Source organism: Setaria viridis, chromosome 4, assembly GCF_005286985.2.
Source record: "Setaria viridis chromosome 4, Setaria_viridis_v4.0, whole genome shotgun sequence".
Classification (NCBI taxonomy): domain Eukaryota; kingdom Viridiplantae; phylum Streptophyta; class Magnoliopsida; order Poales; family Poaceae; genus Setaria; species Setaria viridis.
In genome coordinates this window covers 5,430,516-5,457,703 of record NC_048266.2, presented here as the reverse complement: position 1 = coordinate 5,457,703, position 27,188 = coordinate 5,430,516, and the positions used below count along the sequence as shown (strand labels likewise).

The following is a 27,188-nucleotide window of genomic DNA, read 5'->3' as shown; positions in this document are numbered from 1 at the left end:
TGGCGAGGATCGGGTTAAAGGACGACGGCGCTGCTCTAGTGGCGTGCAACCGGCAGCGGCGTTCTTTGTTTTTTTTCGTGAATACGCAGGAGAGCTGCGTATCTTTGTATTAAGAAGAAAAAAAGTTTTTATACATCACGGGTCTATCCGGACGCACGCATACGGTTTCTTTGTCATTAGCGATGATATTGCGGACGAGGGGCCTAGGCTTCATCATGGCCGCGCTCGTCGTTCTTGCCTTGCTGGTAGGCTCATGCAGATGGATCGACCTCGACGTGGTAAGGATAAATTAAAGATGAATGCATTCTTTTTTTTTAATTCATGTTAGTTTCGCATGAGTAGCTATAGCGCTCAAGCTCACTATTGCAATTTCAAGTCAAGTACGCTGTGTTAATCTAGGCTAATGATCCGTTTAGAACTTATTAAGAATCCTGCACGAGTAAAAAGGGGATGGGAAAGCCATAGTGGTAACGTAAAGCTCACTATTGCACGCATGCCCCCAGTCGTCTCCGATAGACATGATCAACATCGGCGCCGCGCCCGTCGCATCAATCCCATTCTGCGGTAACGTGACGTCGCCGCGGCGGCTCACGTGCCCTGGAACGCCGACAGCGCCGCCGCCTTCACCGACAACGCCGCCGCCCACCAGTGGCCCGGCGCCGCCGTGCCCGGACTACTTCCGCTACATCCACGACGACCTGCGGCCATGGCGCGGCGCGGGGATCACGCGGGCGTCGGTGGAGCGCGCGCGGCGGCACGCCAACTTCCGGCTGGTGGTGGTGGGCGGGCGCGCGTACGTGGAGAAGTACCGGCGGGCGCACCAGACGCGGGACGTGTTCACGCAGTGGGGCATCCCTGCAGCTGCTCCGCCGCTACCCCGTCCGCGTTCCCGACCTGGACATCATGTTCGCCTGCGACGACCGCCCCGGGTGCACGCCGCCGACTTCCCGGCACCGGCCGAGGCGCCGCCCGTGTTCCTGTACTGCAATGACGCGTCGACGCTGGACATCGTGTTCCCGGGCTGGTCTTCTGGGGATGGCCGGAGAAGAACATCCGGCCGTGGTCACAGATGCTGGAGGAGGTGAGGCGGGAGAGCGAGCGCGTGCAGTGGCCGGAGAGGCAGGCAGGCAGCCCTACGCGTACTGGAAGGCCAAGCCCCACGTGTACCGCATACGCCACGAACTCATGAGATGCAATGTCTCCAATGACCAAGAATGGAACGCCCGCCTCTTCACCCAGGTGCTCAAAGAGAAGCTGCCACTGAGCAATCTAAATCGGCGGAGTGAATTTACCTTTTCTTACCTTGTTGTAGGACTGGAAGCATGCCATCCGAAATGGCTTCAAAGGTTCCAGCATACCTAAGCAATGCTTATACAGGTATGGGTACGGTAAAAAAAAGAGAGAGATACTGATGTACGAACACGGGAATTGACTCTTTCTTTTCCCCAAATTATACTGAAATTCTGGGAAATTATCGTGTTTAATCGAAGATATGGTTGCATGGTGTGGTTCTGATAACTTGTCAATGGATGCAGGTACAAAATTTACATAGAAGGGAATGCATGGTCAGTGAGCGAGAAGTACATCCTGGCGTGCGACTCACCGGTGCTGTTCGTCGCCACGCCATTCCAGGACAACCTGTCCAGGGGACTCGTCGCCGGCAAGCACTACTGGCCCATCAACCGGGACCACATGTGCAAGTCCATCTAGGTTGCCGTCGACTGGGGCAACAAGCACCCGGTCCAGGCGCAGCTCATCGGTGAGCAGGGCAGCCGGTTCGTGAGGGAGGAGATGAGCATGGACTACGTCTAAGACTACATGCTCCACCTACTCACCGAGTACGCCAAGCTGCTCCGGTATAAGCCCACGGTACCGAAGAAGGTCGTTGAGATCTGCAGCGAGTCCATCGTCTGCCCCACCCGGGGCCTGCACCGGGAGTGCATGATGGACTCCATGGAGAGCCACTTCACTGGTTTCAGCCCATGCACGCTGCCACCACCGTTCACCAAGGAGGAGGCCAAGGAGATCGCCGACAGGGAGGCGGAGGTGCTGAGGAACATAGAGAACATTGAAAGGCTAGCTAGCTGAAATCTGCCACTATACAATTTGATGCGACTGAGAAAAACGAGAAGAGTTCAGCTGGAGCCAAAGGTTTCTGCTTATGTAAGAAAGAGCTAATGCCCAACTTGCTACAGGTACACAGATGAAATAGTTGGCATGTTGAAAACACTGAAATAAGTTATATCCATCTCCAAAGAGTTAGGCATGTGTACCTGATAAGTGCTAACTGCCTGTATAGTTCAATTGCCATTGATGTTCCAATTTCTTCATGCTCATTTCTCATGATGAATTTCTCAATCTCGTTTAAATATTAATCCTCCAAGTGGAAGCGAGATAATAACAACAACTCCAGTTTGATGATATGGCTTTGCTCCTAATGGCAGATAAGATCCATAATTGTTCTGCTGTGTGTTTCTTTTTCTCCAAATAGCCTCTTCGTGGATATATGTTTTGGTTTTTCCTGCACTTCTGAACTGTTTTTGCCATTTTGGACATCAAACTGTTCATCCTGCAGAAGATAAAACACTTAACTTGCTGTATGAAAATAAGGTGATTTACCTAAAACCAAACATGTGAAACACAAAATTAGGAGAACCAATTTTCAGAGAATCATTTTTCCTGTGTTGTCAGCTTTAACATGATAAGATATGATACAAACAGAATAACCTGAAGAATATAAGGAGACGTGCGATTTCGTTTTGGCCTCTGCGAGGGGGAAAAAATACAGGACACTGGCAGCAAAAGGCATATAAATGTATGTTAAAAGGGTAATTAGTTAGAAGGCACGAGGCAGTGTCTTCTGCTCTATCATGAAATTAATAATTGCAAAGAAGTAAGATAAACCTGTTACTATTAACAATTTCAAAGCTAATCAACTGGTGGTCCACAGGAATGTCACTTACTGTTCACCAAAAGGCATTAAAAGGCCACTGAATTATTTTAGTTAGTTACACCGTCTCATATAGTCTTAATTTTCCAAAAATGTAACGTGATTCCGCAACTGAGTTTTTCATGTTAACATAGTGGAATCTAATTTCGCCAATGTAAATACATTTTTAGACATGTAACATATCCATAACTGATTTTTACTTATACAAAAAAGGCTCATACCGGCTGAGATAAATGTGTTTTAAATAAAGATTACACCGCCAGGAAGCTCTAGTAAGTTGGCAAACTATATATTGTGTCTTTCAGTGTCTAAAACAAAAGCAATAAATGATCCAACACCAAAAAGTAATATCTTCTTCTCTTATGTTAAATACTGCAATATGCTTAGTACCAAATCAAGTAATTATCAAGAACAAAAATTCAATTCACTTGTTAGGAGCAGAAAAGTTCAAGAGATGAGATATGGTTGCTCACTTCACATTATCATGCAGCAAGAGGCAAAAAAACTTCTTTCAGCCCTTCCATATGGAGCACGTCCCGACTCATGGTTGAGTAGCAGGCCATATCCTACCACAGAACACTGATCCTAATGCTCTGAGAGTTATGATCCATGAGATAATAAAGTGTTCCAAACATGACCATCAGGTTTCCAGTATAGGGCGGCCCCTGAAATCACCCTCGTCTTGAACTTGGAAGCAGTCCATCCCTTGCCATGTTATGCAGAACATCTACCACGGCATTCACATTACCAGATTACCTTCCTTCAAGTTGAGGTCAATGAGAGACTTTGATGCTTCTACAGCTGCTAGGGAACAACAGTTCAAAAACTGCTGAGTTACCTGACCTGCTTCCACAATCATCCCCTTTTCAAATAGACCCCTCGTCAAAGAAATCGTGGTTGTTGGATTTGGAGCAAAACCACGCTGAAACGTTTGTTTATGGAAGCTAAGGGCCTTCATAACATTTCCTCCCCTGCAAAGCGCATGGATAAGCGCACTGTACACAGACCCGTCAAGCTTCCAGTTTCCAACATGGATTGATACACTGTATCAGCTTCATCCATTAAACCTTCCATGCAAAATCCTTCCAAGAGACCCAACACACTCTTGAACTCAGCTTTTCTACAACAATGCATCAGGGCATCGTATTTAATATTTGCTGGAACTGGATCTTCATGATAAAACTTGAAAAGCAACCGTTGAGCCTCCTTAGTACGTGCTGATTATTAAGTCCATTAATAAGCACATTGTATGTCACAACATCAGGGAGGACCCCTATCTTTATCATCTCATCGTGCAGAGAAAGAGCCTTCTCTCCACATCCCCTCATCTCCTTCATTATAAGCAATGCATCATCCAAGAACCCTTTCTTGCAGAACCCGTCGATTAGCGCTGTCTCATTCATTCGGATGCCCCCCTCTCTCATCTGCTTCATCAATGCCATTGCCCGCCCCAAGTTCGCCCTGCACATCGCATGGATGAGCGAGGTAAATGTCACCACATCTGTTAAGACCCTTTTCTGGATCATCTCCTGAAAAACAGAGAATGCCCCCGCAAGCACATCTCCTTGAAATACCCAGCCACCAACAAGGTACGGTAACTGATCCCATCTGGCACCAACTGTCGGGATAGATCCTCGGTACCTACAAGAAAGAAAGAAGACGAACTTTTACTAGAATTCCCCTAGGACTCGTGCCTTGTAATCCTACTTGTAATCCTTTTAGGACTCGTACCTTATAATCCCACTAGGACTTCTTCTCGTAATCTTACCCCTAGAGTATATAAAGGAGGACGGGTGTTTCTAGATCGGTAGGCCAAGACCTCATAGAACCACAACAGAGAATCAAATCCTCAATACCAAATAATATTCAAGCGCAGGGCGCAATATACAACACCCCAAACATAGGGTATTATACTATTCTGGCGGCCTGAATCTGTATAAATCTGTATCTTATATCCTCGCTTTTACATTCAAGTTTCAGATCTAGCGATCCACCAGTAATCAATCTACTCCCTTAGGATACCGCTCGGTAGGTTGCCGGGTATAAAACACATAGACCAACCCCTCCCTGACTATTTCATCGAACACCTTGCGTGCGTCCTGCATCCTCCCGGGTTTGCAAAGTCCATTCACCAAAGAGTTGAAGGTCACCAGGTTCGGCGTCACGCCTCCCTCCCACATCATGCGCACCAGCCGGAGGCAGCGCGGAGCGAGAGCGGGAGGTAGCGGCGGCGGAGGGGGAGCGGAAGCGGAGGCGAACGCGGGGAAGGGTTGAGGAGAGCCGCGAGGTGTGCGTGGTGGACGGCGTTTACGACGCAACATGCCTGCGCCGCTGACGCTGACGCCGCCGCCGCTTGTCGCGCAGCAGCGGCGGTACGGGCGGCCGCCATACTCTTCAGCCGGCGCCAGCCAACGGCGGCGGTGGTGGAGGCGGAGGCGGCGGCGCGGGCGGCGTCCGGTTCGGCGTGCGCCTCAAGCGGTAAAGGCCAAGGACTCGGTGGGACCCAGCCGTCAGTGAGCTGCCAACCCAAACCCCGCGTTGCCCGCACCCCTTTCCGTTATAAGGGCAACTCCAATCGTCTCTCTCCTTCCTCTCGAGAGATTTCAGGTCCCCGAGCGATCCCCACACGCCTCCCACTTCCAGGAGGCCCCTCCCTCGAGCTCTCACCCGGCGACGGCACCGACGACCGCCCCTCCCGCGCCTCCCCGGAGTTGTCCGCTCGCAAGCAGGTACGCCCATCTCCCCGCTCCTGCCGTCCCTCGCGACGATTCGGGGCCGCGGCGCCCCGCCCGACCCTCGCGCCGATTCGGATCGGCGGCGTTCCGCCGATGTCGGAGCGGAGGCGCCCCGCACGGCCCTCGCGCCGATTCGTTGCGAATTTTTGTTTGATTGGCCCCGTTCTTGTTGATTGCGGAGGGTGAGGTGGAAATGAGTAGGATGGCTAGGGTTAGTCTCAAAACCGCCTTTCTCCATATCCATCACCAGAACGGAAAATCGAGTCCTACATGGTATCAGGATAGAGAGATCAGGAATGAAGAGCTAGTTTTTCTAAGCCTATCTATTTGATTCAGATAAATAAGCCTAAAAAAACAAGAATATGTTCCTAATTTCTGTTTTAAATTCTTGTGCCCAAACAGGTTGTAGATGAATCATTACTACATTTTTTTCGCGATTGAAAGATGCCGATGATTGAATTGTAAGAGTTGGTCAAATATGATATCTTATTTTTAGGTTGTGCTGAAACGCAGGTTCTCAATGAATATCGGGTGTGCATTAGAATTCCCTGATCACTTGGTCTTAGCTATGTATTGTATTCTTATGGGTTATTCGGTACTCCCTCCGTCCCAAATTACTATTCGTTTGGCTTTTCTAGGTACATAGCTTTTGCTACTTATCTATACATGCATAGCAAAAGTTATGAATCTAGAAAAGTCAAACTGAATAGCAATTTGGGACGGAGGGAGTAGCTTCTATATATCTTTACTTTGCATAACCTTTTGAGTTGGCCGAAGATCTGTTGAAATGTATTAGGTCAATGGGTAATATCTCTTGCACAATACATAGTTTACGTTGGATATCTGCTGCAAGTATTTGTTTCTTGTAGCTATGTTACATCTAGAAACTGCACATATCGTTGTTTAGGAGACTTAATCACTGTTTTTTTGTTTGATTTGAAGGAAGACAAGAAGTTGAAACATGGGGAAGAGAAAGTCAGCTGCTAAGCCACCTCCTAAGAAGCGGATGGACAAGCTCGACACTGTCTTTTCCTGCCCATTCTGCAATCATGGGAGCAGTGTTGAGTGCCGTATGTGAGTATAGTTTCCATTTGTTGATACCGGATTTGGTAATGCATTCAGAATTTTGACTCGGTTTCTCACTTGTCCAGCGACATGAAGAATCTGATTGGCGAGGCTTCTTGTAGAATCTGTCAGGAGAACTTCAGCACCACTGTTAATGGTATGTCAAAACTATATATACAACTGCACTACTTTCCCCTAATTTAGCTGTTATGTGTACTACTTTGCATCTAGAAAGTTCAAACAAGAAAAATTGATATCAAGTAACTCATGAATTTGTTTCTTATTATTGGGCTGATGACCATGGCAATGCAAAAATTTTCGTGACTCCTGGAAATAGAATATAGCTTACTTATAAGTAGCATAGCCATTTTCATTTCATTTTGTAAACTTGTATCTGTTTCATTTATGCAAGACCTAACTCAGATTTGACCATGATATGATTGATTATGCAAGACTTGACCATGATATGACTGATTATGCAAGCTGTAAAGCGTCCCACTGATTTCACCAAAAGTAAACCTGAACAGAAAACCATGCATAGATAATAGATTGGTCATGATAAATTTGTATCTGTTTCATCTATGCAAGACCTAACTCAGACTTGACCATGATATGATTGATTATGCAAGACTAGGGCTGGGCATAAATGACCGAAAACCGAACTGATTAACCGAGAACCGAACCGAATTAACCGAAACCGAAAAGATCGGTTACCAGTTCGGTTCCTAGTTCATACTAACCGAACTAACCTCGGTCTATTCGGTTCTCACCCTCGGTTAACTGAGAAAAACCGAATAACCGAACCAGCAGCCCAGCACAATTTCAGCCTAGGCCGGCCCATTAGCCCATGTACCAAACCCTAACTATATAACACACCTCAGTTCCGGTCCCCCCTCCCGATTCCCCAGTCCCCATGACCCCACCCTCGCGCTGCTACCTCCCATTCCCCACCCTCGTGGACTCACGCCGCTCCCTTCTCTCCCCACCCTCGCGATTCACGCTGCTTCCTCCCTCCCGTTCCCCATCCTCGCGCCGCTTCCCATCCTCGCGCCACTCCCTCCCATTCCCCACCCGACGCTCCATCTCTAGGCGGAAGGAGAGGTCGCGGCTCAGGCAGCAGGCCAGCACGTGGTCTCTAAGGCGACGGCGCGCTCGTCCCCTGTGGCGTCGCGGAGGTGGTCGAGGCTGTCTGCGATGCGGTTGGAGCTGAGCGTACTTAGCGGCGTTGTGCGGCCTGCGGGTCCCCATCCTTGAAATACCTGCAGCTTTTGTCTTGTGCATGCTCTCTCCAATCTAGGACTAGAAGTATACAAATAGGAAGAATCGTCTTTTGCTTCATCTGATTGTTCCCGTGTGGTCCATGCTTGGATCGATTGGTTTTCTATGCATTGGAATTTCTTACTCCTGTAATCCTATTACATGCTGTTTGTGCCTTTTTAATTCAATTTGGATCTTTTCCGGAATTTTAGGCAACTCTACATCTTGCGATTTTTTATGCGTTCCCTGGTGACTCGGTTCATTTGGTCGGAACCGAAGACCGAACCAAACTAACCGAGACCGAAGTTCTCGGTTCCAAGAATTTGAAGGAACCGATCGGTTCACGTTTTTTACTAACTGAATTTTGGAAAAGACCGAAGAACCAACCGGTTCGGTTATAATACTGATTATGCAAGCTGTAAAGCATCCCAACTGAATTCATCAAAAGTAAACCTGAATGGAAAACCATGCCTAGATAATAGATTGGATAGTAGAAGTTAACTGTTGTTAAGCAGCATTTCTTCATGTTTGTACTAATTGTCTGATCTCTTTTCTTGCAGCACTCACTGAGCCTATTGATATGTAAGTCAATCCCATCAGATAATTCTTATATTTTGCAACTTAGTAATCAAATTCGTCATTTTTATCCTCAACTGGAACTTAGCTGATTTTTTCTCTCTCACACAGATATAGTGAATGGATTGATGAGTGTGAGCGTGTCAACACTGTGGAAGGTGATGATGATGCGTGAGCTTTGCCCCCATGCGGATGAAACGGTTACTTGCAACTGTGTAATGTACTGGCATTCTCGAATGCCATAGTCAGCCATAGCTTGAAATGACGCCATAAGGGTGTATTGGCTGTTTGATACGCCATTAGGCAGTATCAGTTTGTCTAGCACTTAATAAACTCACTAAAAATACTAAAAATGCGTGTATGCCAACCTTATAGATGGTTGTGTTTGTGCCTATGGAACTAGTGACTATCCAAGATGATGTAACGGTGGTTTTCTGTGAGTACAGTCGTGTGTTTTAAACTATATATATTTCAGTTCCAGCAAAAGAGCGATGCGAATTGCACCGCACGAAATGACCGCAACTTTCTCGGTAATTGAATTATGTGAACCCCTCCGTTCACGCTAAGGATCATTTTCATGATTACAATATGTAATCTGTATCAAAAGCTTTATTAGTTATAAAAAACTTAATATATACCAACATCCGACATTCAACCTCTTATATGTTATAACAGGACTTGAGCAATTTGTTGTAACAGCAGTTTTCTGTGAATTAGCTATGAATTTTGGAGCTTCCTCACAGTTACATCTACATGCTAGCGGTGGTCACTCGTTTATTCGTCAACTTCTCAATGGAGTTTCATCACACTCACAGTGCTACTCCATGCTTCCCGTGTACGTGGCGAGAAAAAAACGATAGGGAAAACATTCTCTTTTGCACTTTGGTTGCATCCGCAGTAGTATTCAAGTGAGATGCTTGTCTTCTTAGAAAGATGCACGTCAATTCAAGGTAAATTCTTTTCCTCCAACTATGATAAATCTTGTTGACGGTGTTTCGCTTTTCTTGATGCTAAAAGCAATATAGTTCACAATGATATCATCTGACAGGGACCACTCTCCACCCAACGGATTATAAACAAACCCTGCCATCTCTTTGACCTGGAGATAGATGCCAAGCTATCAGCAACATAACTTCATAAATAAAATCAGCATGTTACTGTGATTGAATACTTACAGAGACATAAGCCTTCTGCATCGTTAGGGCAAGCTCCTCAGGGTCAGGGGTAACCAATTTGACCACCTCATGTGTGCCTTTAGGAAGCTGCATAAGTACAATAACTCATTAAAAACTTAAGCTGCACTAATACTTCACCTTAAGCAAAACTATGCCAGTATAATTGTAGAAACATCATATCATTTAATGTTTCTCTGGAGATTTCAACTGCTAGGCCCATTAACCATTAATTAATGGAGCCTGACCAACGTAACAAAAACCAGGAATCAGCTGAGAAACCAGAACTGGCCAGGCCTTGACTTCAGAATGGTTACCGCTTTAATTCACATGTTCTCTTAATTATACCACTAAGATTTCAAATCTGAAGTCTTCAAACCAGACAATTTTTGAGGGGTGTAAACGATCGGAAACAATTGGAAACGAAATCACATTATCGGAAACGAAGCTCGGCCGATCGGAAATTTACCATATTTTCTAAATCAACTATTATGTGAGAAATGCAATGTAGAGGTGAAAGCGATTAGAAATACCAAGTTTTATGTTTAGGTAGAATCGGAAACGATCGGAAACGAAATCATTTTCCCAGAAACAAAGCTCGGTCGGTCGGGAATTTCCATCAACATTTTCACCCATGGGTGTAAAGACCCTGGTTCTGACAATCCTGCAGGAACAGCTAACTACACTATAAGTACGTTCCGTGGCGTCATATGTTAGGAAGGACAGAACTACCATGTTTCCTTCACAAAATAACTGAGTATCAATGATTTCAAAAACTGATTTGTTATAGCTCAAGTTCCTAAGATTAGCTGTCAGAAAGGATTAGCATATTTCTCTAACCCAATGGACTGCCCAACTAAATTTATCGATCCAGGAAAATGAAGCTAGGACATGAAAGAGGGCTACATACTAACCCACCTGAGGATATACTCAGCAGCAACTATTAAAGTGTCATAGCCCTCTCATTGTACGGTTGATTGTGGGAACCACAGTGGTGCCATTAGGAACTGTCAAACCTGAGAGATTTGCAGCACTCCAGAGGATTAGCCACATGCTCCTCACCTGTCAAATATACAAGGAGACATGCTATTTCTTTTTAGCCTCTAAGGGGGAAAAAGACAGGATACTGAAAGCACAAGGCATATAATGTATCTTAGAAGGATAATTAGTTAGAAGGCACAAGGATAATTAGTAAGATGAACCTGTTACTATTAACAATTTTCAAAACTAATCAAATGGTGGTCCACAGAAAGTCACTTATTGTTGACTGAAAGGCATTAAAAGGACAACATTGTCTGTTTATAAATTATTTTAGTTAGTTACACCGTTTTAATCAGGCTTAATTTTTCAAAGACGTTATATTTTTGTTGTTTCTGCAACTGAGTTTTTCATATTAATATAGTGGAACCTAACTTCAGCATCGTAAATACTTTTTTAGAGATGCAGAGCATTCATAACTGTTTTTTGTTTATACAAAAAATGCTCATAAAAGCTGGGACAAATGTGTGTTAAGTAAAGATCAGATCACCAGGAAGCTCTAATAAGTTGGCAAACTATATATTGTGATCTTTTCGTATCTAAAACAGAGACAACAAATGATCCAACACCAAAAAGTAGTACCTTCTTCTCTAATTTAAATACTGCAAGATGCTAGAACCAAATCAAGTATTTATTAAGAACCTAAATTTAATTCACTTGTTAGGAGCAGAAATGTTGATGAGATGAGACGGTTGCTCACTTCACATAATCATGCACCATGAGGCAAAAAAAAAACTCCTTTCAGCCCTTCCATATGGAGCGCATCACGATCATGGGCTCATGGCAGAGTAGCAGAGCATATCCTACCACAGAACACTGATCCTAATGCTCTGTGAGTCATAGACTCGTGAGATAATAAAGTGTTCCAAACATGACCATCAGGTTTCCAGTATAGGGTAATCCCTGAATCACCCTCATCTTGGACTTGGAAGCAGTCCATCCCTTGCCATGTCATGCAGAACATCTACCACAGCATCCACATTACCTTCCTTCAAGTTGAGGTTAACGAGAGCCTTTGATGCTTCTGAATCTACTAGAGAACAGCAGCTCAACAACTGTTGAGTCACCTGATCTGCTTTCACAATCATCCCCTTTTCAAGTAGACCTCTAATCAAGGAAATTGTGCTTGTTGAATTTGGAGCAAAACCACACTGCAACATTTGTTTATGGAGGCTGAGAGCCTTCATCACATTTCCTCCCCTGCAATGCCCATGAATAAGCACACTGTATACAGACCCGTCAAGCTTCCAGTTTCTGTCCAACATGGATTGATACACTTTATCAGCTTCATCCATTAAACCTTTCATGCAAAATCCCTTCAAGAGAGCCAACACACTCTTGAACTCAGCTTTTCTACAACAATGCAGCAGGGCATCGTATTTAATATTTGCTGGAACTGGATCTTCATGATACAATTTGAAGAGCAACCGTTGAGCTTCCTTAGTACGTGCTGATTTACTAAGGCCATTAATAAGCACACTGTACGTCACAACATCAGGAAGAACTCCTATCTTTATCATCTCATCGTGCAGAGAAAGAGCCTTCTCCACATTCCCCTCCTTGCAGTGGCCATCAATAAGTGATGTATAGGTAAATTCATCAGGTATTAGGCTGAGTTTAATCATATTTTCAAAGAGCACATGCGCATCATTTAGTCTTTTCTCCTCACAAAGACCCCTTATGAGTGATGAGTAGGTGATTGTATCTGGAAGCACACCCTTTTCAAGCATTTTTTGGTTCACTTGGAACGCTGAATCTGTATCGCCACTCTTACAGTACGCACTGAGAATCGTACTGTATGTCACAACGTCAGGCTTCACTCCTTTAGCCTCCATTTCACATACTAATTCTCTTGCCTCATCCATTCTTCCAACAATGCAATAGCCATTTATAAGCGCATTGTAACACACAAGTGAAGGCCGTATCCCACATTCCCTCATCTCCCTCACTGCAAGCAATGCGTCGTCCAAGAACCCCTTCTTGCAGAATCCATCAATCAGGGCTGTGAAAGTGATCTCATTCATCCGGATGCCCCTCTCCCTCATCTGCTTCAACAACGCCACTGCCCGCTCCAAGTTCCCAGCCCTGCACATCGCATGAATCAGTGATGTAAATGTCACCACATCCGGCGAGACTCCTTTCTGCAACATATCCGAAAAAACAGAGAATGCCTCCTGCAAGCACCCCTTCTTGCAATACCCAGCCACTAAGATGTTGTAACTGACCCCATCTGGCGCCAGCCCCTCCCTGACCATTTCATCGAACACCGTGCGTGCGTCCTGCATCCTCCCAGCTTTGCACAGTCCATTCACCATCGAGTTAAAGGTCACCAGGTTCGGCATCACGCCGCCCTCCCGCATCATGCGGACCAGCCTCTCAGCGTCATCCACTTCCCCGTCTCTGCAGAACGCTGAGACGAGCGTGTTGTAAGTCACGGCATTGGGCGTGCACCCCGATCCACGCATGTCGCGCACGATGTTGAGCGCCTCCTCCCGGTGTCCGCGCCCGCACAGCGCGCGGACGAGGATGTTGTATGTGTACACGTTGGGCGCCACGCCGTCGCGATGCATGGAATCGAGGAAGCGCCGCGCTGAGGGGAGGGAGGCGTCGGAGAGCGCGAGGAGGACGGCGTTGTAGGTGAGCACGGAGGGGGCGTACCCGGCCGACCTGGCGAATGCGAGCGCCGCAGCGGCGAGGGAGGCACGGGAGGGAAGCGAGGCGTAGGACCTGATGAGCGCGTCGAAGGGGCGCGGCGGCGGGGATTGAAGGAGGCGGAGCGCGCGGAGGAAGGAGACGAGGAGCGGGAGCGGTGGGAAGGACGCGGCGAGGCGGGAGGCAGCGGGGAGCGAGAGCGGGAGGTGGCGGCGGCGGAGGGGGAGCGGAAGCGGAGGCGAACGCGGGGAAGGGTTGAGGAGAGCCGCAAGGTGCGCGTGGTGGACGGTGTATTGGATGCAACATGCCGCTGACGCTGACGCCGCCGCCGCTTGTCGCGCGACGGCGGCGGTATGGGCGGCAGCCATACTCTTCAGCCGGCGCCAGCAACGGCGGTGGTGGACGCGAAGGCGGCGGCGCGGGCGGGTCAAGGGCCTCAAGGCTTTCCAGGCATCGCCCACTGCGCTTACCGCCTGCCGCTGCCCACTGCTCTGAGAAAGCCGATCGGGAGCAGGAAGGAGATGGGGAATGATGCCGCTGCCCACTGCCCACTGACTCGTTCAAAGCGTAAGGGGGATCAAGCGAGGAGACATGTTTCGAGCACCGCAAGATCATGCTTGCCCCCCTATTGTCTACTCCTTTGCGGTTGTCGTGACCACCACAACCAGCGAGACTTCATCGTCTTTTCGAGACATGTGTCCTGATGATAAGATACTGTAGGGGTCAATGAGGATTGCGAGCTTGGATGATAGCAAACTGTGGAACGATGGCACCAACGAGGACTTGGGTGGCACCTTCTGGATGCCACCGTCCTCGCGAACAAGCAGTAGTCGCGGGGTTGCGTAGCGGCACGGCGGATCGTGTCGTGCGTCGAGTCTGCCATGGCAGGGCCGGAGTTGACAGGCACATTTGGTAACCTTACTAGAATGAAGCAACACCCCCTTCCCAATCGAGCACTTTTGAGGTTGAAACTGAGCTTTCCTGGTCGAGAATTGACGCCTTTCCCTTTGTAAGTCTAAAGTCAGCGTTGCTCCCCTCCAAATCGACCACCACAAACTCAAATTGATGTTGTTCCTACCCTCTCACAGCTCTAATTGATGCTGCAACCTGCCAGGACCCAATGTCCACCGCAAAAAATGGAGGATTTCGCTTGTTAGAGAAGAAGATAGGTTTTGACTTTCGTGAAGAAGATATGAGAAGATCAAGTTGAGATATGCCTTGGTTTACAATGTGACGAATAATTGACTAGATGATTTATTGGAGGTTTTTGTTTTGATTGAGTCCATATTTCATATGTGCTTTGATTATCTAATGCCTAAACGGAGGTGTTGTTGTGTGTGTTCCATTGTGGTGTGTTTGTTTAAAATGTATCTTGTGTGTTATATCTCTTAGCTTGGATGTGCATGTATTGGATGCGGCATGACTACCGACAACGGTGAAGAGCAAGCTCCAGCTTGGGTGCGAAGTACCATATGGTAGAGAAGGACAAGAAGAGCCATCCTTCGATTTGAATGGAGTCATGTGCAATCCTCATCGCTCACATGGAAAGTGAAGATGAGGCTCATGAAGTCAGCATCGGTCAAGTCAAGGAGGATGGCGATGAAAAGTTTGAGTAGGCTACCTGTGTGTAGGAGTGCAAGACACTTGAAGGTGTTGGGACCTTGGTAGAAGGAGAAGGAAAATACATGTCAACATTATTCAGCCACGCTGTGCGCGACGTGCGGGAGGGTTTTGACCACTTTAGCCTCAAAATTAGTAGTCAGTCATGACTTGTGGCATGTGCAAGGGTTTTGACCAATTTGGTCTTAAAACCGATGGTTAGTCATGCCTTGCAGGGTGTGCAAAAGGGTTTGCCCATTTAGTTCTCAAAATTGGGCGTTGGCGGGTTTGCCAATTTAGGCCTCAAAATCGGGAGTTGGCTGATTTGCTAGTTTCAGCCTCAAAATCAGGCGGTAATGAGTCGGAAGATGTATGACACCATCATGAAGTTTGCATAAAGGCGAAGCAAAGTCGTGAAAACGTCGAGTCCACCTGATGCTCCGAGAAAGCTTGGACCGAGGCGGAAGGGGGGTTTGGGTTGTGTGCTTATTAATGTGAGGGTGTTTTGGTCATTTGTCCAGCACTTATATATATTGTTGTGGATAGTTGTGGACACCAAGGGTTGGGGAGGTCTTTCTCATTTGTGTGTGAGAGAGATTTTGTCAAGAAGAGAGGTGGCTTGTAATCGGATATATTGATGTAATCCAAAGATCAATTTCAAGCTGAAGTATTTTCTTCTCTCCAAATTTGAATTTTATTTTTTTTCCTCTTTATTTTTGGAGCTATTTTTTTGGAGTTTTCATTCTTCGCTTTGGCTGTGATTTGGGACAAAAGGTTGCTAGAGATGTGAGAGCATCCCTAGGATGATCCCCAACTTGATTTTGCACCCTATCTACTCGAATTTGGATTTTATTCGAAATTCCCCTTTCTTAGGGTTCTTGTTCAAATCCGCGGAACTCAAGGTGAAGTATTGATATCTTTAATGATACTTTTGGGGCAAAAACTCACAATAATGATGTGATGTTGTGGCTAAAATTTCATGGCATTTGTACCTCATTTGATTGATTTCAAAGTTTCAGTTCTGGAGGAGGTTGTTCTTGATTTCTTCACATTTGTACCTTCCAAAGATATTTAACCTGGTGACAAGGTATTTTTAGGAGATCTTTTGTGGAGTGATTCATCATATTGTTTGAGCTTAAAATTCAAATTTCATGAGATTTGTAGTTTGTTTGATCGATTTTGAGGGCAGGCTGTTTTTTGGGCAACCTGGTTCAATCGGGTTCCATCCTTGATTCAACCGAGTATGTCTTCTTGGGAACCACAGAGCTCAACTTGATTCAACCAGGTTTCATCTTGCTTCAACTGAGTCTATCGTTCTAGAAACCGAGTCTATCTTCATAGAAACCAGAGAGCTTAACCTGGTTCAACTGGGTTCCATTATGGTTCAACTGGATTTGTCTTCTTAAGAAACAGAGAGCTCAACTTGGTTCATCCGACTTCCATCTTGATTTAATCAATCCTAGCAGGCTCAATCAGGGTTTTTTTGACAAAGGTCCCATTCTGGTTCAACCGAATTTGTCTTCTTGAGAAAAGAGAGTTTAACCTAATTCATTCGGCTTCCATCTCAGTTTAATCAAACCAGGCTGGCTCAACCGGGGTTTTTGACATCTTTGTGTTCGCTTTCTTTTGATACTTGCTTTCGCGCTTCATGATATTGCTCCCTAGCGTGATTTCTAGTTACATTGGCTTCTTTATGGCTATGCGGTCTTCATCTCGCTAGAAGAGAGGGCATTGTTGTTGATTTTGGATTATAGACTACGATTTTCAATGAGGACATTTTAGGCTCATATTCACCCACCATCCACCATCTAGTTGCCATTCCAGTCATTCAGGATAGAAATCCACATAGACAAAGCACTAGTTTTACCATCCAACCTACCAGGGCACGGCGGCGCTAGGTAGTGTTTGTTTATGTGTTCGTGCAATGCTACTTTGGTCATTAGGCCAGTTTGAGTGCACAGTTTTATTGTACAGTTACCAAGACTGTAAACTAGGTAACTGAGCCAAGACTGTTATTGGAATAAAACTCCTCTTTTATATGATGACTCTCTCTCTTAGGCCAGTCTCAGGGAGGTGCTATGGGGGTTTCATGTTAATAAATTATTGTACACGTCAGCATATTTGCTGACATGGTAAGGTTTTAATGAGGGAAGAGAAGAAAAGAGTTTCATGGCTCACGAAACCGATGAAACTTCCATTGAGAACTTTTCGTTTCTTCCCATAACACATTTGATCACAACATGTAGGATTTAAATGTTATAGCTTGTCTATAAAACTGTGCGATAAAACTATGCACTGAGAGTGATAGTTTCATTTCAGTGAAAAGCTGACATGGCATTCTCGGTAACAGTGCAATGAAACCATGCACTGAGACTTACTGTAAAGTTAGAAAAATTACTGATGTGGCATAAAAATTAATGCCCATAGAACTCTCTATGAAACTCCATTGAGAATTTGAGACTGGCCTTAACATTGTCACACGTGAAAAAAAAAGCGCAAAGGCATGCAGCATTGTCACGCAATCTGCGTCCGGCTCGCAATCATTAGACTCCTCAAGTGTCCCTAAATTTTGGTCATTAACATTTCGAGAAGAAGTGAAGAAGCATGGAATTTATTATAAAAGCAGCTGTAAGGTTATTTTTTTAATTCCAGGGGAGGAAACTATTCGATTGCATAGCAAAAGAACAAAGTGCTGCAGCTCTATCGAAGCACAGTTTGAAACTTTGAATCGCGAAAAGTCCAGTTCAACGGCACTTTAATTCAATCACAGTGCAGCAGGCACTTTCCTTCCACTTAACATGTCCAAGTTCATAAACAAGGCGCCACGGTTCCCTGGATGCATGTGATACATGCGCCTCCACTCGGGTGTTCCGGGTTTAAGCATAAGCAGTAGGTGCGTCGGTCATTTCCTGTTCAACCGGTGTTTTCTGAACCGGATAGTAGTGGTAGTGCAGCTCCCCTAAATCATCTCCAGAAAGCTTCTTCCAACCATTGAGGCCAACGTGATAAACTGCAATTCAAACAAGTAATGTCAGCCACAGCCCACCCAGATTTACAAAGATCACAATAAATGCCATTTGAAAATAAATCAATTGACATGCCAATATGCCATTACCACAGTCAACGCAGCATATAACAAGACAATGCCAGAAGGGGGGCTGAGAACAAAAGCAGCAGCATAACCCCACCAAGACAGCTTCAGGTTAGCTACGATGGCCATTTCTACAACTGAAATTACCATTCCAACAAAAGACAAATACAAAAGGCGCTCAAGCGCAATAGAAATTACAAGGGAACTGAAGCTTCTCGCTCGGAGAAGCTAGTAAGTTTTTTTTTCCGATGAACCATAGCAAGAGAAGTAAACATGTTCAAATCATAACCAGAAAACATAACAATGTGGTAGACAGAGTATAACCGGATTCAGTATTGATCTATATAGGTTAGATGCAACATAAGATCCAATGGGCTAATATCGCAATAACATCTTGGTGATATGCTCGTATTCTCAAAATGTTTATTTTCATTACTGGCAAAATAGAAAAAAGAGAAATATCTAACGTCACTAGCCAGATAAACTATGGTGACAAAATATACCATAAAACGAAAAGAAAAAAGTCCTATTTTCACCCTCCAACTATTGTAAAAGTCTGATTTTCAACCTAGAACTACGAAACCGGATAGGAAATGCCATTCAACTGTCAAAACCGGGCAGATTTGGCCCTTTGGGTGGTTTCAAGGGTGGTTTTGCATTTTCTAGAAATTTAAAAAGTTTAAGTTTAATCGAAAAATTCACAACTAATTCATTTAAAATCTGAAAAATATCAAATTGGTACCAAAATGTTTCTAAAAATGTAAAGTATTTGTTGGTGCTCTATTTGGCATCATTTGAATATTATTTGTTCATTTTCCTTGTATTTTATTATAATCAATAAAATTCTAGGAATAGTAACAAATGAGATGCAAATAACTCCAAATAGAGTACCAACAAATAGCCTATACTTTTAGAAAAATTTTGGTACCGATTCCATATTTTTCTAATTTGCAATTAATTAGTTATGAATTTTTTTATTGAACCAAAACTTTTTAAATTTTTAGAAAATGCAAAACCACCCTTGAAACCACCCAAGGGCCAAATATGTCCGGTTTTGACAGTTGGATGGTCCTGGATACCCGGGTTTGTAGTTGTAGGTTGAAAATAAGACTTTTGGGATAGTTGGAGGGTGAAAATAGAAGTTTTCCCAAACGAAAATAAACACCACAAAGTAGACTAAAACATACCGCTAGCACAACCACCAGTTGCTGCATCACAGAATGTTGCCCCATAAATAGCCTGTCGTGCTAACTCACCAGCTTCCTCGACTGACATGCTGAAACGGTAACAGGTAACTGAACGGTGGAGGCAAACATTCAACTCAAAGGAAGAGAACACAACAAAGCAACACGTCAGATCTTACAAGGAACCTACCCTTCGTCCAAGATACCATAAGCATAGAGGGAACCAGAGCCAACAGAGAACATGTTTCCCACTAGCTTTGCACCCTCACTGTCAACATAGTACAAGCCAGGACCCTGGATCAAGAGAAGAATCATTAAAGGTCAAGAAAAAGGGAAGAGTCATTAAGCATATTCATGCAGCTTAGAGAAACTGAAGGTATAACCAAAATCAACAACTCATCTTCTCATCCCAACCAGCAATCATTGTACCAATTGACAGTCCCATACCACGATACAAATAAAGGATATTGGCCAACAGTTCGGAAGCACCAGCAATAAAGATCCTTCGCTTGTTCAAAAGCTCATGGAGACGGCACAGAAAATGAGAATTTATATTAGCCTCAGTCGGCAAAGGTGCAATCAAGAAATATAATATTACAAGGAAGAAATATAATTTCCAAGGTGCCTATGCCAAAACTGGCACTCAGCAGAGCCTCCAGCCATTGTCCCCAGCATGTAGGGATTTATTTCAATAATTTTCCTCACAGTTTGTGAGGCTGCATAAAAAAGAAATGTGAGATCATACAAAACAACATACGATCTGATATCACATAATGAACATCAATACAAAATTTCCTGAACTAGAAGAGCCCAGATTGTCTTTCTCCAAACTGCAACAAACACTAATTGGTAAAAATTGGAGCTTCATCAATGCATTCAATCCATCACATGATTAGGATATCAGAGAAACATACTTGAACCCAATTGGTAAATCTAAGCAACCGTAAACTCTTTCCACCAAAATCCCAGTTCATGTCTACCCTTGATTATGTTCTCATTAAATGATCCCAACAACTGCACAAATACTATTACATTGCTAGTACTTCTCTTCCTACCACTAAACAGACAGAGCACATGATCAGCAATTCTGGATAGCTTACTCAAAGATGCTAAAGCCATGTTATGTCATTCTCTATTAGAGCCTAAGCTGAGTTCTGAATACCCGGCTCTGTTTGTTTGAGATTAGAGCCATAAGCAATTTAGACGGGGTATGAAACCATCCATACCCAGCTGATACCACAAATCTCGCACAGAAGTCGCAATTTTCCCCAATTCCACGAACTAAAAGCCATGCAACCCTAACCTGCAAGACAAAACCTTCAAATTCTGCATAAAGATCTGAACTTTCCGGACCAAATTGCGCATCACACTACTATGAATCCCGCATAAAAATCAAAAAAATTTCCAATCCCACTAACTAAAAGCTACGCAGCCCTAACCGGAGGCAAAACTTCAAATTCCGCAATTTCACCTTCCAACAGAGCAACTCGATGGCTGCAATATGTGACAAATTTAGGTGTCCATTTGGATCACCTAAAATCCTATCAATACGATAGCAATCCAGGTGTTGCTCTGAAGAGAATGCAACAATCCTGAGTCTCCAACAGAGCAACTCAATGGCTGAAATTTACACTAAGAATCACAGACGCGCATTCAGGTAGAGGTGCCACTTTTGGAAGAGCAACACAATGGGATAAGGTAATGCAGGGCTGATTTACCGGCCAATGCAGCATGATTGATGATCCCTTGTAGACTGCGAGCCATGCGGTGAAGAGGACGTCAAGCGGGATCAGATCCGCGAGGCTGACCATCCAAATCTGTCGCCTCCACGTCCAGCCGAGCCGGCGTCGCCGCGGTGGTGGCCATGTGCTTGGGCGTCCTCCGCTTGTCCTGTATCCTGGGGGCTCGGCGGCGGCGGCGCTTGCGCTTATTGGTCTTGAGGAGGGTGGGAAGGCCGCGGCGCCAGAGGAAGTGGAGGCAGAGGACCTCCCTTCTCGGCGATGCGAAGTCCGCGGTCGCCCGGAGAGAGACGGGGCGGGCCGCGGCTGTGCGGCATTGCAGACTGATTGGATTGGAAGAGGCGCGTGAGCAGGCGGCGGTGAGGTGATGGTTCGATTGCTGCAGTGGCAACTAGCGACTTTGCAATGCTTTCTGTTCAGACGGCGCACGCCTGCAACTAGCGCCGATGGCTCGACCGCCGTGTACGAGAACGCGCAGCGTTCAGCCCGGCGCGGGCCGTGCGAGAACCCGCCCGCCGGCAACACCCACCACACAAGGGGCGCAGCTCGAAGACGGGCATTCATCGACAACTGCGAATGCCTCTTCTCGCTTCAGCTTCCTGTTCAGTGGCTGCAGATCGCCGTAGCTCCGCCGCCGTGTGATCGTGTCGACGGGAAGAAAGCGGAGAGGGGCCTAATTCAAAACTCGTGGTCCGGAACTTTTCATTTTAGCACCTAATTCGGATTGCGACTATTAATCGCGATCCAATACTTTATAAATACACCCCTATTTGGATCGCGATTAATAATCGCGATCCGATTGTTTACAAATACACCCCTAGTTTGGATCGCGATTAATAATCGCGATCCAATATTTTACATATACACCCCTATTAATCGCGATTCAATATTTTACATATACACCCCTATTTCCGTAGCAACATTTACAGATTAGCCCTCCATTACCCGGGCGGCTCTTTGCTCCGGCGGCCTCCCTCCGCCTCTTCGTCGCGGACGGACTCACGGAGACCTCGCCGTGGTCCTCTCCGGCATTTCCACAATGTCTACGCCGTCGCTGATGGAGCGCCGCCAGTCTCCAGATCATCCCGCGAATCTGGCACCCGGCGGAGCGAAGGAGCGAAACAATGGAGCTTGGAGCTTTGCACACAGGAATTCGTAGTGGTATTCTTCACGGCCTAGTGCCACGGCCCGCGGCTGTGCCCTCCGCGCTGTCCTGCTTGTCTTGTGCGCCGGAACAGGGAAGGTCGGTTCGGGCATGCTCGTGGTCGTCATGGAGCTGCTGCGGTGCGGCTTCTCCAAGATGGCCTCCACGGACGGCGGGCGTATGGCTCAATCGAAGCACCATTTACTCGCGAAAAGTCCACTTCAACAGCACTTCAACCCAACCAGTGTGTTCAGAAACTGTTCCAAATTCTCCAATGGAAAGAATTCCTCTTGAGAGACTGAGCATCAGGCATCGCTATTGCTATCTGCCGCCTACTTTGTGAAATTGTACTGTGGATGTGCTTTGGTACACGAGACCTGATTATAAACAGCCGCAGCAAACACATCACAGACCGGGGGTCACAGAGGGGCACAAACGAAACCTCAAAGAAAACATCTATATCAGGTCAAGAATTTAATAGTTGCGCAAAGTCAGCTCAAACATCAACAGAACACAAAAGTGATCTAACATTGTGAGACAAACATGAAAGTTCATAAACAAGGCGCTTCGACAATTCACGGTTCCGTGGATACATGCGCCTCCACTCGGGTGTTCCGGGTTTAAGCATAAGCAGTAGGTGCGTCGGTCATTTCCTGTTCAACCGGTGTTTTCTGAACCGGATAGTAGTGGTAGTGCAGCTCCCCTACATCATCTCCAGAAAGCTTCTTCCAACCACCGGGGCCAACGTGATAAACTGCAATACTAGGGAGCATGCTAAACAATATATTTGTTGAATAGTGTATAAACATACTTTACAATATAATTGTTCTACGATATCTAAAGAATATTTTTAGGTGGTGTGTCATACAATGCGGAGTAAACCATGTTTGAAAGTGCAATAATTTCTCATTTTCTCATTTTTAAAAAATTAAATCATTTTAGCATCCAACTTGAACATTAACATAAGTCAAGTTTTACAATGTTCTACAATATATTTGTTGTATGATGTTCTTCATCAAATCCATATATATATATATATATATATATATATATATATATAGATATATATATATATATATCCGCTATTCGGTACCTAGGGTACAGAATAACTTATTCTGTACCCGAGCACCACCTCCGCGCACCAGCCCCGCGCGCTCGACCGACCCTCCCCTAGCGCGTCTGTTTTTTTCCTCGCGTGGCCGTCCCCGCACGAGTCCGGTTTTTTTTTTCCCACGTCCGATTTTTTCCCACGCGCTACCTCACGGTCCACATTTTTCTTCCGTCGCGTGCATGTTAGTCATGAAGATGCGTATTTTTTCCCCCGAGGCTTGTGGCACAGGTTTTGGAGTGGCTTGGTAGATTCGGTCTTGACAAAATGTTGGCACATTGGTTGATACGCATGGGATTAGATTAATTGGGTCTGTATGAGTATTAGATTAATTTTTTGTACATCAGCAATTCGAGTAATCGATACCCAGGTACAGAATATATTATTCGGTACCCGAACCCCCCACGACCCAGCGCGCGCCTCCCTCCCGCTGTCCCGCCCGCGCCCGCTTCTCCCTGCCGGTCCGATTTTTTCAAGTCTACTAGCACGCGGCCGCCGCTCGCCGCTCGTGGCTGCCCCTGCCTCTATCGTCGCGCTCATCGCTCGCAGCCGCCCCCGCTGCCGTCGTCGGGCTCGTCGCTTCGGCCGCTGTTGTCCTTCTGCTGCTGCTGTCACCTTGCCGTCGTCATGTTTGCCGCTCGCGCGCAGCCGCCACTGCTGCTATCAACATGGACGCACGGCCGCCGCTCCTGCTATCAGCATGCACGCATGGCAGCTAGTTGTTAATGCTAATTTACCCTCTTCCCAGCAGTTCAGCACCATTCAATTTTGTTTATTCTCATCTTCAAATATGAAAGTTTCAAATCCAACCTATGTTACCCACAAAATCTCAGAAAATTGAAGTCTGTACTAGCACGCATCCGGTTTTTGCGAGATGACCAGCAGAAATTGAAAATTTCGGATGGTTTTTTTGTGCACACTGGAGTCTGGGGGTTGCAGATTGTAAAACCAGATTTTGATGGAGGCAAAATAGTTTCTTTACGTTTTGAGTGGAATAGGCATTTGGTAAGGAGTAATCCATGGTACCGGTATTTGCGTCGGTAGACTTTTCCAAGCAGAATCAAGCAAAAACCAAATAAATTTACAGTTGGGAGACACCGATCAAAATCAGTTTTGTAACAGTACAAATTAATTTATCTTTACATAAAGAACCATGATTGCAAAAAGTTCCATATGAGAAATAAAAACTTAGATCGAATACAATGATTTTTTGACCAAGTACACTATGCTATTTCAATGATCATATTCAAACGGTGCACACGGTTTTGTCCATGAAAACTCAGTACACTCTGCTATTTCATTGATCCTGTTTTTACAATTTGGGGAACTACAATAAACAAAAAGAAAAATCAACAGACGTAGCCAATCAACCATCCCGTGTGCAGGTAACCAGCATGCATATTACAATCTGCAAAAGAGCTAAGCATTATTAGTATATGCAGGTTAAAGACAGCTGATGATGGCTCTGGACCTCTGGCAATGAGCTCCATGATCTTCATGGGAGCTTAGACTGTAAACTGACATAATCCAGCTCATTTATCCGCTCCATGCACATACAGCAGGTTCAGTCCATTTAGATGCAAAGCTAAAAGACCTCGACTAAAGAAATACATATGGAGCGTGTCACAATTTAGCGTCTTGATCTTTCTCTGCTTTATAGATTGCTTTCACTTTTAACTGACACAACCTAACATATCAGCACATTAAATTATTCTGAACTTTCTGCTGGCACTGCCACATGATGTTAATTATAGGTGTCAACAAGCATAGAAAGATAACACCTAGTGGGATTTCCTGTTCTTAGTTCTGAAAGCATCTTTCAGTCATCCATTTTCAGGACCTACAGAGCTGCACCCAGGTAATTTGACTAGTCCTTTTTCCTGCATCCATCTTCGGATAGCTAGAGATTTTTCCCACATCCCATATGAGGTATACAAGTTTGATATCAGCACATACAAATCTGGTCTTTCAGGATGAAGCACCATCATTCTCTTGAAAGCTTCTTCTCCAAACTGTAACCTTGAATGGAGCCCACATCCATGGAGAAAAGCTCCCCAAACACTAACATCTGCTTGCATTGGCATCTATGGAATGATTTACCCATAACTAGGTCACCCAGACAAACAGAAGCTGACAGAGCATTCACCACAGAGGTGGCATCAGGTGAAGCGCCCTGCAGCCTCATCTGTTTAAATAGCATCAGAGCATCATCGTCCATACTATTCTCAGCATAGCCTGCAATCATCGAATTCCACGTGACAACATCCTTGTTCAAAATTCTTCCAAATATCCTGTTGGCCTCTAACACTGCTTGACACTTTGCATACATGTCAACTAATGCACAAAGGCAAATTAAGTCAAAGTCAAAAGAGATAGAAGAAAATATTTCGATTCTAGATACAATGCAAGCATGTTTGCATCGACTTACATTCACACCAGAATTGTGTATGGTCTCCATATTCTCAAAGCTCCCCTAGAGAAACGTATATGCACAGGATCAGAAAATGTCAGACAGCTGTAACAAAAAAATTTCATCAGTTGAAGAACAAGAAGCAAGTGTGAAGTGCTTCTTGTCAGTCAGGATGCTCAAGCAGGCCGTGCCGTTCTTCTCGTAGGCTTGCGCTATCTCGACCTGTCAAGAATTTTGCAGAATCGTATTGGTCACTCACACACACAGTCAATCTTCGATTCAGAGATTGCAGGGCGCAGCTATATCCAAATCCAAGAAAGAAGTCTCAGCCTATGAGTACAACTAACCGGGTTGAAGTGGTCCCTGAGGAGTCCCCTGGTGGGCGACGCCTTCTTCACCTCGGTGATGAGCGTGGGGAGCCCTCCGTTGCGGCGGCGCGCAGCGCCGAGGGCCGCGGCGAAGTCCCTGAGTGGCGGCGCGTGCTGCGCGGACTCGGCCACCCTGTGGAGCGGCGCCCGTGCCTTCCGCTGCGAGACCTCGACCTCCTTGTCCCAGACGACGTGCTCGAGGACGTCCGGCGGGATGGCCCTGTCGGCGCTGACGCCCTCGGACGGGTAGCTCGAGCGGCAGCGGCGGCGGACCCGGATGCCCTGCGCGGCGGCGATGGCGTTGATGGACTTGCCGCTCTCCCACTGCACCACCTCCGCACAGTTGAACATTTCCGGCGGGCAGCTCCGACGTGCGGAGACGGCGACGACAACGGAACGGGGGAAGGGGGGAGATGGAACTGAACAGACGACGTGCGCCCACGATCTAATCGGTTCCAGGGTCAAACAACCGGAGAAAAAGGAAACGCGCAGAAAATAAAACTGAGGATGCGGTCCGACGCGGTTTGACGGATGGGCTCGGGTACGGAATAGATTATTCCGTACCCAGGATATTGTATAGTATAATCCTATATATATATATATATATATATATATATATATATATATAATTTTTAAAGGCTTCTAAATTAATTATCGACCAAGAAAATAAGTTAGCAACATTTTTTAGTGTTAGTTGCACGGCACGGATTGATTAATAAAATAATATAATTATTAACCATAGTCAACAAATATGACGCATAACTTTCCACTTGAGCTTGGAACAATCCAATTACAAATAAGGTGTTAAATGTAACATTCAAAACAATTCAATTATACACCCATCCCAAATTCAATTTAGGGCCCTTCATTCTAACCATGAGAACAATTAGATCTCATCAGTTAAGCATAATTACGCATAGCAAAGTCATAGAAACAATTCAATTCTAAGATCGCATTTGATTTTGTTCCTGCTCTAGCACCGCTATCAAACTTCATGAGGTACATATTAAAAAAATATATCTGCCAGCGGATCAATTGTTACTATTGTCCTCGGTCCGGCATGTGATCAGCCAGAAGATCAACAAAGATAAACAATGCTC

General features: G+C 45.5%; 4 protein-coding genes and 1 pseudogene across 8 annotated transcripts; 2 read left to right on the top strand and 3 right to left on the bottom strand.

The window, feature by feature from the left end:
* The first annotated feature begins 518 nt into the window (after positions 1-518).
* Positions 519-2,314, top strand: LOC117853360 (uncharacterized; annotated as a pseudogene).
* Positions 2,315-5,519: 3,205 nt separating this feature from the next.
* Positions 5,520-9,046, top strand: LOC117852527 (transcription elongation factor 1 homolog). 2 transcript variants are annotated; one of them, XM_034734644.2, is made up of 5 exons: positions 5,520-5,679; positions 6,628-6,759; positions 6,837-6,907; positions 8,568-8,589; positions 8,695-9,046. In XM_034734644.2, exons 2-5 carry the CDS (start codon positions 6,647-6,649, stop codon positions 8,756-8,758), a joined length of 270 nt encoding a protein of 89 aa, XP_034590535.1. In that variant the 5' UTR covers positions 5,520-5,679; positions 6,628-6,646; the 3' UTR covers positions 8,759-9,046. The 2 variants fall into 2 exon arrangements, with proteins under 2 accessions (XP_034590535.1, XP_034590536.1); XM_034734645.2 differs by having other exon boundaries at positions 5,523-5,679; positions 6,632-6,759.
* Positions 9,047-11,468: 2,422 nt separating this feature from the next.
* On the bottom strand, positions 11,469-14,501 carry LOC117852526 (uncharacterized). Its single transcript, XM_034734641.2, has one exon. It carries the CDS (start codon positions 13,811-13,813, stop codon positions 11,708-11,710), a length of 2,106 nt encoding a protein of 701 aa, XP_034590532.2. The 5' UTR covers positions 13,814-14,501; the 3' UTR covers positions 11,469-11,707.
* A 3,054-nt stretch (positions 14,502-17,555) lies between these two features.
* LOC117851519 (proteasome subunit beta type-5-B) lies at positions 17,556-21,734 on the bottom strand. 3 transcript variants are annotated; one of them, XM_072293063.1, is made up of 5 exons: positions 19,767-21,734; positions 19,510-19,613; positions 19,323-19,411; positions 18,160-18,272; positions 17,556-18,054 (listed from the first exon to the last, which is right to left on the bottom strand). In XM_072293063.1, exons 2-5 carry the CDS (start codon positions 19,560-19,562, stop codon positions 18,004-18,006), a joined length of 306 nt encoding a protein of 101 aa, XP_072149164.1. In that variant the 5' UTR covers positions 19,563-19,613; positions 19,767-21,734; the 3' UTR covers positions 17,556-18,003. The 3 variants fall into 3 exon arrangements, with proteins under 3 accessions (XP_072149164.1, XP_034589236.1, XP_034589237.1); XM_034733345.2 differs by having other exon boundaries at positions 21,038-21,733; XM_034733346.2 differs by lacking the exon at positions 18,160-18,272 and having other exon boundaries at positions 21,038-21,723.
* A 2,671-nt stretch (positions 21,735-24,405) lies between these two features.
* LOC117851363 (indole-3-glycerol phosphate synthase, chloroplastic-like) lies at positions 24,406-26,561 on the bottom strand. 2 transcript variants are annotated; one of them, XR_004639528.2, is made up of 3 exons: positions 26,068-26,561; positions 25,739-25,942; positions 24,406-25,644 (listed from the first exon to the last, which is right to left on the bottom strand). XR_004639528.2 is itself a non-coding variant. In XM_034733165.2 (2 exons), the coding sequence occupies exons 1-2, from the start codon at positions 26,437-26,439 to the stop codon at positions 25,808-25,810; spliced, it is 507 nt and encodes a 168-aa protein (XP_034589056.1). In that variant the 5' UTR covers positions 26,440-26,561; the 3' UTR covers positions 24,406-25,807. The 2 variants fall into 2 exon arrangements, 1 of the variants encoding a protein (XP_034589056.1); XM_034733165.2 differs by having other exon boundaries at positions 24,406-25,942.
* Between the last annotated feature and the right edge of the window lie 627 nt (positions 26,562-27,188).

Bases quoted from the DNA above. Each gene is read 5' to 3' on its own strand.
- LOC117851363 (XM_034733165.2), bottom strand. From the start codon at position 26,439: ATGTTCAACTGTGCGGAGGTGGTGCAGTGGGAGAGCGGCAAGTCCATC. The intron at 25,943-26,067 runs GTTAGTTGTACT...AATTCTTGACAG, and splicing joins TCAGGGACCACTTCAACCCG to GTCGAGATAGCGCAAGCCTA.
- LOC117851519 (XM_034733345.2), bottom strand. From the start codon at position 21,622: ATGAATGCCCGTCTTCGAGCTGCGCCCCTTGTGTGGTGGGTGTTGCCG. The intron at 18,273-19,322 runs GTATGTTTTAGT...TGGTAATTTCAG, and splicing joins AACTGGTGGTTGTGCTAGCG to TTGTAGAAATGGCCATCGTA. The intron at 18,055-18,159 runs GTAATGGCATAT...TTTGAATTGCAG, and splicing joins TATATGCTGCGTTGACTGTG to TTTATCACGTTGGCCTCAAT.
- LOC117852526 (XM_034734641.2), bottom strand. From the start codon at position 13,813: ATGGCTGCCGCCCATACCGCCGCCGTCGCGCGACAAGCGGCGGCGGCG.
- LOC117852527 (XM_034734644.2), top strand. From the start codon at position 6,647: ATGGGGAAGAGAAAGTCAGCTGCTAAGCCACCTCCTAAGAAGCGGATG. The intron at 6,908-8,567 runs GTATGTCAAAAC...CTTTTCTTGCAG, and splicing joins CTTCAGCACCACTGTTAATG to CACTCACTGAGCCTATTGAT. The intron at 8,590-8,694 runs GTAAGTCAATCC...TCTCTCACACAG, and splicing joins CTCACTGAGCCTATTGATAT to ATATAGTGAATGGATTGATG.